The 20,258-nt window shown below is 40.8% G+C and overlaps 1 protein-coding gene across 13 annotated transcripts in view; it reads right to left on the bottom strand.

Annotated features, from left to right (window-relative positions):
- Positions 1-20,258, bottom strand: part of FTO (FTO alpha-ketoglutarate dependent dioxygenase) — a 422,958-nt gene that overhangs the window by 223,224 nt on the left and 179,476 nt on the right. For all 13 annotated transcript variants that reach the window (XM_086350693.1, XM_086350688.1, XM_086350689.1 and 10 more), the window contains one exon: positions 13,618-13,737. In XM_086350693.1, the coding sequence (XP_086206819.1) occupies positions 13,618-13,737 (120 nt within the window). The remainder of the gene's footprint in view (positions 1-13,617; positions 13,738-20,258) is intronic.

Raw genomic sequence — 20,258 nt, 5'->3', positions numbered from 1 at the left:
ATTAAAAAAAATTTTTTTTTAAAAAAGACAAGTTTTGAGAACCCCAGGAGGCCACCTTGTGCTGTGCATGCCTGCCTAAGTGGACACCATCTATATTTATTCTGTCTCAGGATGACAATGAGATGGTGCACTCCAGAAGAACCAGTTTTCAGAAGACCTGGGTATCGGCAGCAAACATCTTCCTCAGTAAAGGCAGGGGAGGAGGGGGAAGGAGAGGGGAAGCTTCAGCCCCCAGTGGTATTCACCCCAACATCCTCTGTAAGGCTTAGACTCCCCACGAGGAGCCATGTCAGCCTCACGGACTCAGCCATGCCAGTTCTGCTGCTTAGAAAATTATGACCAAACTCCTCCCTTTGTTCTGGCAACTGGCTTCTTGTAAGAAAGCAGTCAGCCTTTAAAGTTTCCCAGTCCAAAGGTCTCTCCTGGTTTGTATTCCTCCCATCTCCACCCCTCCACACACTACCCCTGGCCATCCCCACCCCTACTCCCACCCCCCAGAAAAAGCTCAATCCCATCACAAGGCAAGTTTCTTGGTTCCAAGCTGTACTAGGTCTCAAGGACTCCTGGAGAGGAGAAAAAACTGGTCAACTGAACATTCTTTCCTGGGATCCATCTGAAGTGCAGACAAGCAGCAAAGATGAATATTAATATGCCTTCCATCATCAAAAGCTATTGCATACCCAAAGGATGATAAATATTTTAATCAGTGTTCGGCTTGTCTAGCGGAAGTCAGTTTACTCCTCAGAGACTTCCCTAGTTTTGTGCCCCAAACCTGTCCAGTCCACGGTCTTCTCCCTCTCTCACTTGGGAAATTAGTCATAAAAAGTCCAAGCTTTGTTGGGAAAGACGTTTACTTTTATGACAATTGTACTTTATTAAGTTTTTCAAGAAGAGGAAAATCTAAAATGTGAAGGATGCCAACAAATGAGGCAAAAAACCCCCCATGATTTTAAGTTTTTGCAGCACTGCTACTCAGGGAAACTTAATAACCTAGTTATGTCTCTCTTTTTTTTTTTTTAGAGTTTTCATATTCGTGTAAGTTGTTTGCCAGGGATTGCTCCATCTTCACAGTGAAAATGCCAAAGGCATAAAACAGAATGTTCTGGTGCATCATCTGTGCTCTTGATACTGTTATTATTTTTTAATTTTCAAGATGTTTGGGGGGTACTGCTGAGAGGGTTGTGTTGGCTTAAAAATAAAACTAACCCCTAAATATTCACGTGGATCAGGACCAAACATTTGAGGAAAACGTACAGAGTTAAAAAGAATGCATCATGACCATATGTAAGATTGATAGCTAGTGGGACGTTGCTGTATAACACAGGGAGCTCAGCCTGCTGCTCTGTGAGGACCTAGAGAGGTAAGTGGGGTGGGAGGTGGGAGGGAGGTTCAAGAAGGAGGGAACATATGTGTACCTATGGCTGATTCATGCTGATGTATGACAGAAAGCAACAAAATATTGTAAAGCAACTATACTCCAATTAAAACTAAATTTTTGAAAAAGCAGAAGCAATATTGTAACAAATTCAATAAAGACTTTAAAAATGGGAATAAAAAGAAAAGAATGCATTGAAGGTTGTGCCATTGAGCCTGAAAGTGAGGAAGTGGCAGGGCTGGAAAAATGACCCAACATGAATTAATTTCCTTTAATATTACTATTTTGGGGGGCTGAACCCAGGCTTCCAGTGGAAGCCTGGAATCCTAACCACTGAACCACCATGAGCCAGAGTCATGTCCAACTCACCAATAGGACACTGGGTAACTAACACTTCACTTCACTTCAGTACGTATGTGTTAATCCCAAACTCCTAATTTGCTTTAACAAGTTAAGTGTTGAGTATCTACCAGGTTGGATGAAGCACAAGCTGGAATCAAGATTGCCGGGAGAAATATCAATAACCTCAGATATGCAGATGACACCACTCTTATGGCAGAAAGCAAAGAGGAGCTAAAGAGCCTCTTGATGAAGGTGAAATAGGAGACTAAAAAAGCTGGCTTAAAACTCAGCATTCAAAAAACCAAGATGGGCATGCAGCCCATCACCTTATGGCAAATAGATGGGAAACAATGGAAATAGTGACAGACTATTTTCTTGGGCTCCAAAATCATTGCAGATGATGACTGCAGCCATGAAATTAAAAGATGCTTGCTCCTCGGAAGAAAAGCTATGACTAACCTAGACAGCATCATTAAAAAGCAGAGACATTACTTTACCAACAAAGGTCCATCTAGTCAAGGCAATGGTTTTTCCAGTGGTCATGTATGGATGTGAGAGTTGGACTATAAAGAAAGCTGAGCACCAAAGAATTGATGCTTTTGAACTGTGGTGTTGGAGAAGACTCTTGAGAATCCCTTGGACTGCAAGGAGATCCAACCAGTCAATCCTACAGGAAATCAGTCTTGAATATTCATTGGAAGGACTGATACTGAAGCTGAACCTCCAATACTTTGGCCACCTGATGCGAAGAACTGATTCATTGGAAAAGACCCTGATGCTGTGAAAGATTGAAGGCAGGAGGAGAAGTGGATGACAGGAGATGGAGATGGTTGGATGCCATCACCGACTCAATGAACATGCTTTTTAGCAAGCTCCAGGAACTGGTGATGGACAGGGAAGCCTGGTGTGCTGCAGTCCATGGGGTTGCAGAGTCGGACATGATTGAACAACTGAACAACAGCAACCTACAAAGTATGGGGCACAGTTTAAGAGCTGGGGAAATAATAGTGAATGAAACAAAGTTCCTGCCCTTATGAGATTATAAGTAGAGGCAGACTATAAACACGTACATGGTATCACAGCAGGCAGGGGAGAGCAGGAGGAGGAAAACAGAACAGCGCTATACTCTCTCTACAGCTAGAGAACTCGGTCAGAGGAAACTCTCCCAGAGGAGGGACTGGAGCAGAGAGATAGAAAGGAAATGAGGGAGTGAGTCAGGCAAATAACGGAGGGAAGAATGTCCCAGACACAGGCAACAGCAAATCAAACACCCTGAGGCAGGAGGAAACTGGGCATGTTCTAAAGATGGTAAAGAAGGGAGACTTCCCTGGTGGTCCGGTGGTTATGAATCCGCCTTGCAATGCAGGTGACGTGGTTCACCCCCTGATCGGGGAACTAAGATCTCACATGCTGCGGAGCAAGTAAGCCCGTACCCTGCAACTACAGAACCCATGCGTTACAACTAGAGTCCGCATGCCATGGCCAAAGATCCCACGTGCTACAACTGAGACCCAATACAGCCCAATAAAGGAATCTTTTTTTAAAAGCCCATTCTGTTTGTGTGTGTGTGTGTGTGTGTTTGTAAAGAAGGCTAGTGGAGGAGGGGGAGGGGAGAAAGACTATGCTGGGGAGAGAAGGTGGAGGTGGGAACAGATAGATCCTAGAGGGCGTTAGGCCCCTCAGAAGGAAGTTGGATTTCTTTTCTTTTTTTAAAATATCCTTTTCCATTATAGTTTCTCGTTAAAAGTTCCCTGTGCTGTATAGTAAAGTAAAGTTGCTCAGTCGTGTCCGACTCTTTGCGACCCCATGGACTGTAGCCTACCAGGCTCCTCCGTCCATGGGATTTTCCAGGCAAGAGTACTGGAGTGGGGTGCCATTTTGTTATCGATCCTGTATCTAAAAGCTTACATTTGCTAATCCCAGCCTCCCACTCCATCCCTCCCCTAACCCCATCCCCCTGGGCAACCATGAGTCTGTTCTCTATGAGTGTGTTTCTGTTCTGCAGATAGGTTCACCTGTCATACCTGCGATCCCACATATGAGTGATAGCATATGGTTTTGTCTTTCTGACTTACTCCACTTGCTGCAACATGGACGCAACTAGAGATGATCACACTGAGGGAAACTGGGCTTCTGGACAGGATGGTGAGATGGGGACCAGGGAGTGAAATGACTTGACACATTTGAAAGGAACAGTCTGACAGGGGTGAACATAAGTGGTAAAAACGGGGATGTTATTTATACCAAGGTGGTAACAGAGAGAGTGGTGAAGAGTGGTCAGATCATGACTCTATTTTGAAAACAGAGCTAACTGGCTTCATTGATGGATCAAGAGATAAACCAAGAAAATTCCAAGGTTTCTGACGGGGCAGTGAGGAGTGCAAATTATTGACCTGTGCAAGGAAGGCTGGGGAAGTTATGGGAATCAAGAGTTTGCTTCTTGAGTTGTTAAGTTTGAGATACTTATTACTATATGGCTGAAGAGGGTACTCCCTTCCCAACTACTGTTCATGTGCCCCAAGATACGAGACCTCAGTACCAACAAAACACTAAGTTATTGCTGGTGCTGGCATATTCCACAACTTTCATTCGTTAAAAATAATTCACTGGTGACTGCATGAAAAGTTTATGACATTAAATAAAATACAAGCCCTCTTAATCCCCCAACATCTGTTAAAGAGGATCTGATGCATAATTTTGGTCAATTTCATAATTGTTCATTTAAATTAATAACATTGAAGTTAGAGGGATATATACATTATCAAGCAACCACCTGTTCCAGGTGTTTATAACCAGGGCAGGTATGTCTTACACACTGAAAATTAATTTTGCAGATGGCTAGGAGACTCCAGATTTTTATGTGAAGGCTAATTTTGTCCATCAATCAAAACCAAGTTGGAGATTATCTGAGATTTTTCCCCACATCAAGGAAAAATTTACAAATAGGACTGTCACAGGTGGTTCCAGATGGGCTGAGATCATGCAAGGAGATACAAAAAAAGATGATCCTAATTTATGTGTTAGGGAAAAGATGGTGTTAAAAATATAGCTAGCCAGTGGGAATTTTTGCAGCATGATGCAGGAAACCCAAAGCTGGTGCTCTAAGACTACCTAGAGGGGTGGGATGGGGAGGAAGGTGGGAGGGAGGTTCAAGAGGGGGCGGACATGTGTATACCTATGGCTGATTCATATTGATGAATGGCAGAAACCAACACGAGGTTGTGGAGTACTGCTGTCCTCCAATCAAAAATAAAATACAATTTTAAAAAATATATTGTCATTAAAAAAATGAAAATGATCAGAGATACTTTCAGGAAGACTGGAAAGGCTACCTCAGTTTTCTTTAGTCTTTTTTTTTTAAAAAAAGGTCATCCTTTGCAGATGTTGACAAGAAGAGAGCAGGATGATGATTATGTTACCCTTAATGCAGGAAAAAGTCAACTTAATATGTTCCCAGAGCTCTCTAGTAAGTCAGATCTTGACACCTGGAGCACATTTGTCCAGAGAGACATTTTTGCAAAGTCTGGGAAGATTCCTGGCCCCACCTCCCAAAGTATCTAGCCCACAGTCAAGAAGAAACATTACCAGAGTAGCCTTGAGCTCCAAACCACTATGCGTAGCTTTAGCTCCAGGACTGATCCCAGTTCTGGAGGAAGGGAAATGGGCAATGGGTGTGGGGGATGGGGGCAATGCTGACACTAAGGAGGCTGAGTCAAACGATCTCTAAGTAAGGAATCTGCAGTGGCCACCTGTTCACACTTCTAAAATCACTCCTGGTGACGCCTTCTGCATGTTCAGTGTTTTATACTTTACAAACTCTTTCATTTGATCATCAAAACAGTTTTTTTTCAGAAGAGAACAGTTTTAAGAACCATTCAGTAACCAACCTGGGAAATAAGATCCTAAGATCTTGATCATATCCCCAACAGTTGGCATATTTATCCTTTAGAAATCTTGCTTCCCTTGCAAAACTGTAGGTCTGTTGTTTTAAAAAAAAAAATCATTTCATTCTATCAGACTGAGCTTTTCTAGACTATGTCAAAGATATTTATAAAAAGATAAATGACAGCCTAGAGCTGAATTTAATGTCCCACTCCCTACCCCCGCCCCAAGAAACCAGAGGAAGTATACAATTTGTTTTATTCTCTATCTTTTCTAGGAAAAATGGAAATTCCCACCAGCCCAATCTGGCACGAAGGTTTCTGAATTTACATCTGAAATGCTAAGATGGTCTGCTAGTCAAAGCAATCCAAAATAAATTCTAGCAGCCTAGGCTCCCATAGTTCCCTGGGGAAAACGAGCAGGCGCTTCACACCTTTGTATAAATCTGAATTTCAGCGTAGTGAAAATCATATATAACAATAGAATTTGTTTACTTGAAAAATACACAGAATGTATGCGAAATGTGTATGTGTGTGAGTGCGTGTGTTTATTAACACACGCTAACAAAATTTAGCTAAAGCCTATGAAATCAGGCTCAAATATTAGAAAGCTTGGCTGTTTATTCTGTGTTTTTCTCACACAGAGTTACGAGAGATGGCAAGGCTTTTTCACTTGGAATTTCCCAGCTCCTGTCACTTTGTCTCACCATCTTCAACATTTTTAGTCGTGCTCTCATTGTGTGCAGAGCGGCAGTACTGGAACAATCCTCTTAACAATTCCTGGAATGTAACAGGGACATTCTAGTCCTTGGTACCAATAAAGCTCAACTCTCATACAGCTCACGGAAGGGTTAAAAACAGAAAGTCCTACCCACTGGTTTGCTCTGATGTTTCTGGAGATATTGTCACTGGATGTATCCTCAGTAGAATTCTATTCAACACCTCTGTCTTTAAGTACAAAGCTGTAGGCTGTAGCAGCTTTAAGAAACATAAGTATCCCTTTTTTCTGCTGCACAGTATCTGTGTGTGAAATTCTCTAAAGGGGTTTAAGTATTTACCCTGAACACTATCAGACGGTTTCTAAAATTTTCCTTATCCAGTTGCAAAAACACTTCAAAGAGAATCATAAACAGAGTCCTTTGTGCTTTCCATGCACATTCTGCTTCTAAGGCTTAAGCCTGAATTCTCTTGGAATTGGAAATTTCTTTCCAAATAGACAGAATTCACAACACTTTTTTTTTTCTTAATTCATGATTAAGTCTGTAGCAACAAAGGAAAAAAATTAGAAAAATCTGAGAGAAACCCAGAAGGCAATCAAAGGAATCCATACCTGTTCGAAATTCATTGCTAAATTATCCATACAATTTTCCCCCAGATATTTTACTTTTAATATAACAATACAGAGGTGTGGAAGTGGGGGAGGAGGTGGGGGAGGGAGGCAAATGGAAAGAACCAACCTTCAGGGAAGACATTTAAGGTAATAAAAAGAATGTGAACCCAGGATTTTAAGCCACTATAGCCAAAAAAGTGGCTTTTTTCTTTTCTCCAAATTTCTAAAGCTAAACATAGACTATCCCCAGAGCTCAGAGTCTGCACGCGTAATTTGAATTGTTGTGTGCTTGCGACTGTCTGCGTGCCTCCAACCTGTGCTTCTTCTGACTCACTCAGCACTGGACCAAAAGGGGAAAAGGAATTTAAATTTTCATTTAAAACCACTAGACATTTCACACCAGATTCTAAATTACTATAATACGCTTTGCTTCTACATCAGAAATGCTAATTCTGAAAAACAGAAGGCAGGATTAATAACCATTATTAATTTAGCAAATATATTAAATAAATAATTAATAATATAAACAATAAATAGATAATTTAGCAAATATATTAAATTAATAAAATTAATATTATTAATTTAGCAAATATAATTTAGTATATGCACTAACACTAAAGGCAAGAGATATGTAAATATATATATATACACGCACACATATAAGTTAATGACTTCACCATTCATAAGACAAAAAAGATCAATATTTATATCATTTTCTTCCTCACACCCTTATAAATTGTTAATCCTGGAAGCTTAAAATGAACTTAGCTAACTGAACTATAATATGATGGCAAACAGCAGTATACCCAGGATATATTTCAGGATGTGAAAAAGCAGCCTTGTTCCTTTATTCAGTTACAAAGAATTTAATCTAAAGCACTGTGATGATAGCTTCATTAATCTCTCCAAAAACAAACAAACTGGCCCTGGCTCCATCATTCCCCACCTCTGTGTAACCTACACTACGGAGGGCTTAGCTAGACAGCAGCGATCAGGCTCCGCACTCGGAGCCTTCTCAGATGATTTACACAGGCCAGAATGACAAGCTAAAACGCATGACTCATCTTGAAATTAAACTATTACAACTGACTTGTAAAGGACAACTTTCACATTCTTAAGTACCTTTCTCTCTTAAAACTTTAACAACAAAAAACGGGTAACAGTCTGAAATAAAACACCTACTCATTTTCCACGTCTCCCTGCTCTCCCGTGCCAAATGTTAACATAAATGGGTAGAATTAAATGTAGCCGATAGCTTACCTAACATAATTATATGTTGTGTTTTACACTGTTTCAAAACGGATACATTAAAATAATCCAGCCTTGGCTCCAATCCACTAAAGTCAATAAAGGTTATTAAGGCCAACTGCCATATAAATGCACGGCTATCCCAGGGTGAGGAACTGTCAGGACAGGAAATGCAATTCAAAACACTGAAAATGATCAGGATCTACCCTTCTCCTCTAGAAAAACAAAAAAAAATTTAAAAGCCATAAAGGAAGGAGGAGGAAATTTCTCTCCACTACAAAAATCATCTGTATTCTGAAAATGTTTACTCTGGAAACTCTCCTAGAATATTCTATTGGGTTATATACCAAATTGACCTCTTTTTTTTTTTTTCTTAAGGTCAAAAGGCAAGGAATAAATGTCATCAATTTAGAGGACATCACACCTAGCATTCTTTTCTATATCTCAGTGAACTTGATAGTGTTAAAACATTTTTTATAGGTAAAATAAATGTCAGTTTTGCAGAGTGCGATACCAGACCCTATGAGACAAATGGCCTATCCGCTGAATCTCTGGCTGCAGTAAGACTTCCTCACCTCACAGGAGAGTTGAGCTTTTCATATTTTATTTTTTACCCAGAAAGCAAAGCCTGTGCACTTTCTTTCAAATGGTAACTCTCTCTTATCCTGAAGAGTCTCCCTATAACGTGCTAATCTCAGATGTGGAGTGGTGGGCTAGTTTAAAAAATAAAATAAAATACAAATATTTGAATAGTGTTAGAGTGTCATCATACCTTCCTGAAGAGCAGAATTGAGAGGAACGACTAGGCTAAGTTCCTGGATTATAAGAAAGGGTTCTGGTGCTTTGGGGCTTAATGGCTCATAAGTTCATGCGGTAATATTCAGGGGAAATGTGATATTTTATCAGAATGTCATTCAAATATAAGGTTTAACATTTACATCACAAGAGCATGCCCAGAGAAGAACTATCCTCAGGGGGAAAAAAAAAATGGCAAGAATAAACAGTGTGATTAAAAAAAAGGTGCTTACTGGAACAGGGGATGGGCAATGGAGGCTAGGGGAGTCTTAGAGATAGCTGACTAAACTTTTTAAAATATGTGACTGGTTATGACATGTAAAGCAATTACCATTAATGGAAGAAATGTGATTTCAAAGCTCATTTTCCGTTCTTCTTTTAGATCCTACCTGAGACTATACCTTCCAACCACAAAGGGGAAAAAAAAAAAAGAACACAAAGACAGAGAAGAGTTACAACACAAGTCTCTTCCCCAGTACGAGGGCTGTCAAAGGTTGCTTTAATCACAAGCAAAAGGTGAAAAGTAATGTACATATTGCCTGAGGTTTTTTTGTTTTATTTTCTTGTCAAAGGAGATCGATGCTATGTTGCACAACAGAAAAAGTGCATTAATTAGAGAAATCTTTCCACAACACATACGCAACAAATGCAGAAAACCATAATGATAAAGAAGAAGCATTTGTCTAAAAGGATCATCATTTTGAGTCGCGTATTCCCTGGAAGCCAAGTGAGTGCATTCAGAAAGGCTGTTTGGATTAGTCTAATTCTATAGAATCCAAATGTGCACCAAACACTGCAGTTTTTATGTTAAATTGCTGTTGAATTTGTTAACCCACAACTGATTTCCTGTGTTATGGAATCTTGGAGATTACAGCTAACTTGAAGCAACAGGGATAATTCTGGACAGTTAATGGTACATTTGTCTGCATTTTCTTGAAAGGCTTAGTTAGCATCCGGGGGCCTCAAACTGGTAGCTCAACATTGCCCCCTACTGCTCACAAATGAAAACATCGGAGGCAGACTGGTACAAAGTAGGAATGTGACCAGCCAGTGCCAGTTCCATCCCCACACAACTATCGGTTGGCACGGCACTACCAGTCACAGGATCAGAGATTTTTCCAATGATCATTCTCGTCTCTTCCAATAGCAAAAGTACATTGTTATGAATTTGTTAAAAGTCATTACAAAAAGGCTTGAAGCAATGCTTAAATTTAATTTAGAAGTGTCATTCCTTTTATCTTGGCCCAAACCTTCACTCTGCTGATAACCATCATCCTTAGACTTGCTGAGACACAGAGCCCATTGATTTCACTCAGAACACTCAGTAACACCACACCAACTGCAAGGAAACTGGCTCTGGCCAATTCCCAAGACTGTTCTTCTTTTTAGTACTTTTACACAAGAGTTATGAAGAACAGATAGTTTATCTAATGTGCTAGCACCACCAAATTAAACATATATATATATATATACATATATATATATATATAACTAAATAGTTAAAGTGAATTCGTAATGAACATCACTGGTAAGCTCACAAAACCAAAGATTCCACTTAAAAAAAAAAAAGAAGCCCTTGAACAAAAGCAATTCAAAAATATATTTTTAAAACACTACAAGTGAGTTTCTTTCTTATTTCACCAATTCTAATTGTTTAATTGTTACAGTTTGCCAACTCTAATTCAAAGAACTGTTAAATTACAGTCCCAAAGTCAAACCTATACCTTAAGATCAAGGTTCAGCAAGTAAAGAAGTTCTAACTCGTACATGCCTGCTAAGTCGCTTCAGTCATATCCGACTCTGTGACCCCATGGACTGTAGCCCGCCAGGCTCCTCTGTCCATGGGGATTCTCCAGGCAAGAATACTGGAGTGGGTTACCATGCCCCTCTCCAGAAGATCTTCCCAACCCAGGGATCGAACCCACGTCTCCAGCGGTTCCTGACTTGCAGGTGGATTCTTTACCGTGAGCCACCAGGGAAGTTTCTAATTCATGTAGATAAATAGATAAAACCAGAATTACACAGTGAAAAAGAAATTCTCTCAAAATAAACCTGCCTTTATATATACATCCCAGGAAAAACTGGAGCATACTCTGCACAGCCTAATTTTAGGAAGAGAACTAGCAGGAAATTTCAGCACAAAATTTTCATCACCTCCAATCCAGTTGCACAATGCTCCATTTTGAACTGATTCATGTCTTTGGAGAAATCAATTTTTGTGATACTTTTAGTACACTAAAAGGATTACAACATTCCTTCCCCTAAACATACATCCATGAAAAGGTGTGGTTTAGAGATTTAAGGAAAAGGCTGGATGGCCGGGACTTCTGGATTCTGATTCGGACTTTCAAACTGGGGTGCCAATCATGGTTGTGACTTGGTATTTTCATTATTATAAAATAGGGATTAGCAAGAACTACCCATTTCTCAAATTGGTTCACTGTTTCTAGCACATCTCATAAAGTCTGCACAGCAGTACTCTCTCAAGAGTTTAGCAGGCTTTTATCACTTTTCCACTACATTCCAAACTTGATGATCTGGAGGTAGAACAGTGAGGTGGTGCAGGGCATGACCCTAGAACCAGTCTTCCTGAGTTCTAACTCCAGTTCCCCGACTTAGCTGTATGACCTTGAAGAAGTTAGGGAAACCTTTTGTGCTTCAGTCTCCTTGGGCTTCCCTGGTGGCTCAGAGGGCACAGAATCCGCCTGCAATGCAGGGGACCGCAGTTCGATCCCTGGGAAGATCTGCTGGAGAAGGGATAGGATACCCAGGCCAGTATCCTTGCCTGGAGAATCACCACGGACAGAGGAATCTGTGGGGTTGCAAAGAGTCGGACACGACTAAGTGACTAACACACAATACAACAAAAAACTCTCTGTGTAAAATGGGAGAAAAATACCTACTTTATGAAATTATCATAGAAATTAAATTATACATGTAATATTTAGAATAGTGTATGGAACTTAGTAAGTATCACGTGTGTGCATGCATGCTCAGTCACCAAGTTGTGTCTGACTCTGCAACCCCTTGGACTGTAGCCCACCAGGCTCCTATGTCCATGGAATTTTCCAGGCAATAACATTGGAGTGGGTTGCCATGTCCTCCTCCAGGGGATCTTCTCAACCCAGGGATCAAACCCATATCTCCTGCCTTGATGGGTGGATTCTTTACCATTGAGTCACCTGGGAAGCCCTTTTGGCATTATTACTACTATTTAAATTTAGACTTAACCCAAATGGCCTCAACATACCTTCCAGTGAGAGTTCCTACGACACATGCCCTGAATTCCATGCTCTGGTCACACTGTACTTCCCCCCTGGTGATCTTGTTCTTACAGTGACCGGAACCTAACACTTCTCTCAGAATGTCTTATGCAACCAACCCTCCTTCTCCCCACCCAAGGTCCCCAAAAGCCACATCTGTTCTTCACAACTGTCCCAGCTCCAATGCTCTGAATTTAATACTTCTGCCTCTGGATAGTGACTTTTTTTCCTTTAAATCTCCATTACAGGATTTCATTTGAGTTAATGTAACACCTGGCTATATTCACGCTTCTCCCCTTGTTAAACCGAATGCAGTGGTTAAGGGCACAAGCTCCAGAGCCAGGCAGCCTGGGATTCAATCTCCCTCTGCCACTTACTCCATGACCTTGGGCGAGGCACTTCATTTCTCTAGGCCTTGGTTTTCACATCTATAAATAAACAGTTTCTGCACCTCACCAGACTGTCATAAGAACTTTAACAGTTTAACTTTAAAAGTTAATATAGGGAACACTCTTAGAATAGTGCCTGGTGCCTATAAAAATGCAGATGAAGTTTAGGAATTATTGCTGCATGGTTCTCATGGTCACTTCCCGACATATGTCTAACATGGTGCCTTGCACATAGGAAAAATGAGAAGTGAAAGTCACTCAGTTTCATGTCTGACTCTCTTTGACCCTATGGACTACACAGTCCATGGAATTCTCCAGGCCAGAATACTGGAGTGAGTAGCCTTTCCCTTCTCCAAAGGGATCTTCCCAACCCAGGGATCGAACCCAGGTCTCCTGCATGGCAGGCAGATTCTTTACCAACTGAGCTATCAGTGAAGCCCTGCATGTAGGAAGTGCTCAGTAAAGGTTCACTGCACTGAACTCAGCTTGTGCTGATCAAATCTTGGCTGTTCCCATTACCTTACAAAGAGTAAGTAGAGTGGATTTACAATGTTGTGTTAGTTTCAGGCGCCGACCAAAGCCACATATACCAAAGCATATATATATATATATACACACACATATATAAACTTATTCTTTTTCAGATTCTTTTCCATTATAGGTTATTACAAAATACTGAGTAGAGCCCCCTTTGCTATACAATAGATCTTTTCTGATTATCTATTTTATATATAGTAGTGTATCTATGTTAATCCTAAACTCCCAATTTATCCCTCCTCGCCTCCCTTTCCCCTCTGGTAACCATAAATTGGTTTTCCATGTCTGTGAGTCAACTTCTGTTTTGAAGATAATTTCATTTGCATCATTATTTTGGATTCCACGTATAAGCTATATCATATGATGTTTGTCTTTCTCTTGCATTTACCCAGGCCAAGGAGGCAGCCAAGGACTGACAGAGCACAACATCCCAAGAAATCCACTCCTGGATACTTACCAACCACTCCATCTTTCTCCACATCTCTTCCAGCTGACTCATGGGCTGACACCACCAGTCAGTGCACTTTTTGTATCGACTGCCTTGAAACCAAAACTGTCTCAGCCATTCAAACTCGACCTGGGGATCATAAAGACAAGACCGTGGTTATAATGTCCCCATGATGGACAATCAAGGACAATGAACTTCGTCATTCAATTCTCCTCCAGTAACTTCACAGCCATAGGGTGAGAAAAAGAGGAAAACTCAGCCTAACCAGTTCCCAATATAACTCAAAGTCTCTGGAGCCTTTTCACAAAGTCAAGGAGGAAGTAGACATAGAGCTTAGTGAGACAACCCAGGTCAGGCTGGGGAGGGGGTTTTCAGTCACCGTTCATCACTCAGACAAGAGGAAGCTATCGGTCAATCACAGCAAATCCTGAGATCCTAAAGCACATGACAGCCTGCGCTGTGTAGGGTGGGAAAGGCAAAATCAAACAAAATATGTTTTCATTAAACATCTTTATTAAAGATTAGTACTGTAAGAAGATCAAACCAGTCAATCCTACAGGAAATCAACCCTGAATATTCATTGGAAGGACTGAAGCTGAAGCTCCAATACTTTGGCCACCTGATGTGAAGAGCTGAGTCACTGGAAAGACCCTCATGCTGAGAAAGATTGAAAGGAGAAGAGGGCGGCAGAAGATGACATCGTTAGAAGGCTCAATGGACATGAATCTGAGCAAACTCTGGGAGATGGTGAAGGACAGGGAAGCTTGGTGTGCTGTAGTCCATGGGGCTGCAAAGAGTGAGACATGACTTAGTGACTGAAAAACAACAACAAAAAGAGCAAAACACAGACACATATCAGGAGGTACCAATTTTAAGTATTTTTAGATCTAAAATAAACAAAGAATTTACCCATGGGCCAGGAGGAGCTGGCAGGAAGGTGTTCATGTAACTGAACAATATAATTACGGAGGGACACATTACACCTACAGAGCCATTCAAATTGTCACTTTCAATTCAGTCAGGGCAAATGACAATAGGTAAAAAGCACAGTAAAGCCACTAACCATTTCTCTTCCTTCCTAAGAACCTACTACGGTAAACTTCAAATATTTCTCTCCCGAGCACCCTTTTACTCTAGCCAAATCCCATGATTCATCTGGTAACCCACTGCCTTTCCCGGTCTCAGTCCACGTGGTCTGGGTAGCGCTCTACTAATACCGGGAGTGGAACATGCAACCCTATCTGAGCCCATCAGCCCACCACACTTCTCCAGCCACAGAAATGGGCTTGGGGGAGACAGGTATATGATCAATCAGAGTAAGACTGTCAGAAGATTCAGGAAAAGGATTCTGCAACCATTTTGCAGAATGGGAAGAATGGAGGCAACGCAGTAGGAAGCAGCTACAAGATGAACAGATTAAAAAACCAGGTCCTAGTCAGATCAGCTGACTCTTGATCAAGTTATTCCTGAAGCCCCTTTGGCTTAAACCATTTCAGGTTGAGTTTTCCACTTCCTGCACTGAAATAATTCCAACATATGTAGGTGAGAGACTAACTTAAGCTTTAAAAGAATAAGAAGTTGTTTCCTATGTATTTTCTATCACTTATCTTCAACTTGAAAAGCAAATTTTACCATCAAAAGTACAACTTCATTCATCCCAAAGCTCTTTTTACTTCTGCCGTCTAAAGAAATGTAGAGCTTTCACAGCTTAATATTGGTTAAGGTTGGCTTTACTAAGGTAATCATGTTCCTTATACAGGCACAGAGTTATAATAGTCTTCACCTGTTACCACAAAGAATTTTTTGTTTGTTTATCCATGCTGAACTTTCATGCAAACAAAAGCAACTTGTGAAGATTTAACAATGGTGAAAATCACTCAAATAACTAACCTGAGAACACCAAGTCATATGAAAGGGTTTTAGTTTACACTAACTAAATGTTTGTTTGATATGTAGAACCGATTTCAGTTAAAGCTGTTTAAACAGGGAAAAAAGGGAATGTAGACAATATTCAGACAATAGCTGCTAAACCTTATCTGTGGTATTAAAAGACAGTGGTTAACGGGGGTAAACTTAACTGCTTTGAAAGGAAAATGAATACAAGTGTAGTTCAACTTCTCTGAAAATACAGGTTTAACAACATTATTTATTACAAGGGAAAAAAAAAAAAGAGTTCTTTTTAGATTTCACATGAAATTTGTTGACATTACAGGAACAGCCTGTCAACAAAGCATCAAGCCTCTATGTTAGGGAGAGTTGAAAGGGTTTTGCTTTTAATTTTTTTATAATCTTTGGGCTGGTTACTTCCATTATGAGAACAAAACATACAAGCCTTGGCAACCATGATATCCCAGGAAACAAAATAATTATCATTTGTAATTAGTTCATTCAGCCTATAAAGGTACAATAGAGTCTGGATTTCAGTAAATGAAAGTTCAAAAGAGTGGAGAATACTTGGAAACTCTGCTATAGGACAAGGAAGCAAAGAAAGACCCTGTCCACTTTAATAAATAATGATGTTCACTTCCTCTTTAGATGCCCCAACTATCTTTTGAAGCAGACAGTGTCATGGTTAAGAATAAAGTCTCTGGAGTCAGTTCTAGGCTCTACTCCTGAACAGCTCTGTCATCTGTAAAATAAAGATAATTACATAATCACCACATAGTTTTATGGTGAGGATTAGGTGGGTTAATAATGAATAGCCAAACATGCCAGACACTTGGGAGATACGAAGAATACAGGCCAAAGGGGACCACAAGGCCCAGCAGTCCTTGTCCTCAAGAATCTCACGATCTTATGAAATTTTTGAGCAAGAAAAGTTTTAACAACCATGTCAATTCATGCTCACCCCCTGTTCCACTGAGGCCGGTCCAGGAAAGTTCAACCCCTGAAACTTATACCCAACAGAGTTTTTTTTCAGGGGTGGAAGTCCTGCCCATGAGATACAATCTTTGTGGGCATGAAACCCACTGGCATGCATTTTAATCAACTCCGTAACCTGGCTTTTTCACTTTGACATTGTGGGCAAAAACTATTACAGGATATTCATCAAATGCTGCCCTCTCCAGTTCTAACATTGCCAAGATAAGCAGTTGGCACTTTCCTTAAAATTAATTAAGAAAGCAAAAAATATTTCCAGCTGCCTGATTCAGTTTGAGTTACCAAAATAAAAGCAGTCGTCCACCCTTCTACCCCAAAGTCTGCTGATGAGGAAGGAAAGAGGCAGGGCAGATGCTGCACAAAACCAAAGAAAGGGTCAGGACTCAGAATAGAGCACAAATCCTACTACTTCAAGGCTGAAAAGAATCAGTATCACTGTACTGGCTGACTGACAATGGTCTAGCCATGACTAGAGGAGGCTCTTCAACCCTTCTCCAGGGGGTAGTCCCTCCCGCCAGGCTCTCAGCTTCTCTTGAGGTACTGTCATTGTTCATGATGCTTTTAAACCACACTCCCAGGTCTCAGACATGCACTTAATGGAAATTCACTATGATCTGATCTTTGGCGTAATGGCAATACAATGATACGTAATACCGACAGTGTTGGAAGGAACGCTGACAAGTCTAGAGAACGTGCAGGATCTTGAAGGGCCTTCTGAATCGTCAGAGAAAAATGAACACGTTTCCAACAGTGTTAGTTACGGAGCTGTGACCCAGAGAATCACCTCTTGGAACCTTTCTAATTCACCTGCACCTGACTGCTCTGTGGGATAGTCAAAAGAGAGGTCAATCAAGAAAAGCTTTCTCCTAGAAATGTTTAGAAAAATCTGAAGGTGAAGCACAAACAGAAGCCATCTGCCGACCTGAACCATAGTCACTGGGAACTTAGGCAATGGGGAGCAAAGCTTATAAGATTCCCAAATCACATTTCTGAGTCACTACATCACTGTACAGTTGGAAACCATTTGCATCACTCTTACAGGTAAGCAAACATCACCTACTTCTGCCAAGTTAGTTTCAATCCTTGGTTTGATCCCAGGTCAGCTTATGCATGAGGGGTGGGAACTTGCCCACAGGGGTAAATGTCTCACTGTAATAAATAAAATAAGTGTTTTCAAGCAGAAAGATATTAGAACGATATTAATATCTAATATTAGGTATTAGAACAGGGAGAGATGCTAAGGTCCAATCTACAAAGAGTTAATCCATGAAAGCCTTTTACCAGGAGTTCTAAGGAAGATGCAGGTCTGATCAGGACAAAATGAGAACCAAATGATGACATCAAATAGTAATGGGTTGGCCAAAAAGTTCATTTGACCAACATATTATGTTCATAACATCTTATGTTCGTAACATCTTATGGAAAAACCTGAATGAAGTTTTTGGCCATGGAAAAACTTGAACAAACTTTTTGGCCAACCCAATACATTCTCCTAGAGGAAATTTACTAAATGACAAGAATGAATTCCACATTTGATAATTTTTAAGAAGGAAAAGACTATTATATAAACACAGAGGAAAGTTCTATTAAACTTGACCAAAAATATGTTTAAGCATATTAAATTGGAAAAACAATATATCCTTCAGGTACGGAGTTCCAACCTTCAAAGTCCCCAAATTGCTTAGTTAGAAACTATCTAAGACAAGGAAAATCAACCACAGTTAAACCTGCACAGCCCAAAAGTCTGCAGACATAAAACCAAGGGCTTCATCCTATAATTAGTCCAGCAAAGGCCTTTGAGAGAGAGGAAAGCACACAGTGAGAAGTGTGGAAAGGGTTCTGGGCACTCCTGCTCTCATTCACACAACAGAACGCAGAAGAGCGTGAGCATGCCAACTTGCAGGGCGAAAGAAGAGCATCTGATGATGTGCCCTGACATATGGAATTCATTCTGAAAGCAAGGACATGACCTTGAAGAATCAAAGACTGGGGGACTAGAGAAGACTGGTAAACATGCTACTTAGATTTAAGACCTCCCCATTCAAGCCGAGGCTAGCCTCAAGGGGCTAACATTTCTGATACATCTCTGCCCCATCCCCACCCCACTAACATATACAATGTCAAAAGCAGCCAGCCACTTTCTGAAGCACATGGGTTCAGATTACAGTATTTTCCCTGTGGTTAGATAAACAGTGTGATTTTACAGACAACCCCCACCCATCACTGGTAACAAAACATCGCAGTCAGTCACAGAAGACCAGAAAGGATGGAAAAGAGCCCACATACGTGTTAAAGAACACATCCACCCCGGTGCATCGCTAGCAGGCTAGCGATCCTAAAACGGCAGGGTGTTTACAGAAGGCGATATGGAGTGAGACAGAACTTTGCATCCAAGTCTAACTGACTGAGGTCACTGGGCCCACAGATGCTTCTCTTTCCTCAAGTTCTAGTTCTCAGCAGTGTCTCCAGCAGGAATTGGTGGCAGAGAACACAGGCTACTTAGCAGACAAAAGGGAGTGAAGAAAGTCACTCCTGGGTTTAGCTGAGCGTTAGAAGTGATTATTTCCCTAAAAGGCAGAATTTCTCTGCCTTTGGTTCTAGAGATTATGGCATATTTCACAAACTACGGAGCAGCTCATAAGATAATTAAATATCTTTTTAAAGATATTACATGACGTTGAAATAGAGACAGATGTAGAGAACAAATGTATGGACACGAAGCAGGGAAAGTAGGGAGAATAAATTGGGAAACAGTGACATTTACATACTAATATGTATAAAACAGATAATAATAAGAACCTACTGTATAGCATGGGGGGAAAAAAGGAAGTGGCACAAAACATATAGGACATACATTAAGTTAAACGCATTCCAATATACAGGAGGTACAGACCAATACTGCTTGACTCCACTTACATGAGAACAGGGAAATCCATGGAGTCAGAAAGTACACATAGATGCCAGGGGTCAGGGGTGTGGTGGGGCAGGGGGGCTGAGGACGGGGAATGGGGACTTAAGTGTTTAATGGGGATAGAGTTTAGTGTTTAATGGGGACAGAGTGTCAGTTTAGGAAAGCTAAAAATTTGGGAGACGGATGATGGTTAGAGTTGTACCACAAGGTGAACCATAGTGCTACTGAACCATACAGTTAAATATGTTTAAAATAGTATGTTTTATATTATGTGACTTGTATCACAGTAAAAAAAACATTGAAAGAAAATATTAATGGCTCTGTTTGAACTCTGTTCTCTGCTCAAAACCCCTTAGTGGTTCCCTATTACCTTCAAAGTAAAAAGGAAAGTCCTGGTCCTTACAGACACCTCCAATGACCAATACAACCTTCGGCTCCACGTCCCCTGGCACCTTCTCCATGACCTCATCTCCTGGAACTCTTAGCCCCACTCCCACCACTTACACGGGACTGTCCCTCAGCTAGTCCATGAACACCAGGCATTCTCCCACTGCACAGCCCACGCAGCGGTTTTTCTCTCTGCCTGAAACACTGTGACCTGGATGTCCACGTGGCTCCCTCCCTCACCTCCTTTAAGTCTCTGCTCAGAGGACATCTTACAGTGGGGATGCTCTCTGCTTATCTCAATCTTCTCTGCTTTAACTTTTTCCAACATATTATATAATGACCTGATGGAGGGTGTTTATTGCTTATCATCATCTCCCTGCACTAGAATGTCTATTTTATTTACCACTCTATCCAAAAGCACCCAGAAAGAGTGCTTTGTGCATGTTCAGTAATTATTTATTGAAAAGATGAT

The sequence above is a fragment of the Bos grunniens genome, chromosome 18 (genome assembly GCF_055505025.1).
Source record: "Bos grunniens cultivar Pamir isolate PY7600 chromosome 18, Bosgru_T2T1.0, whole genome shotgun sequence".
NCBI lineage: Eukaryota > Metazoa > Chordata > Mammalia > Artiodactyla > Bovidae > Bos > Bos grunniens.
Note: the sequence above shows the minus strand (reverse complement) of the source record. Positions and strands in the feature narration are given on the sequence as shown.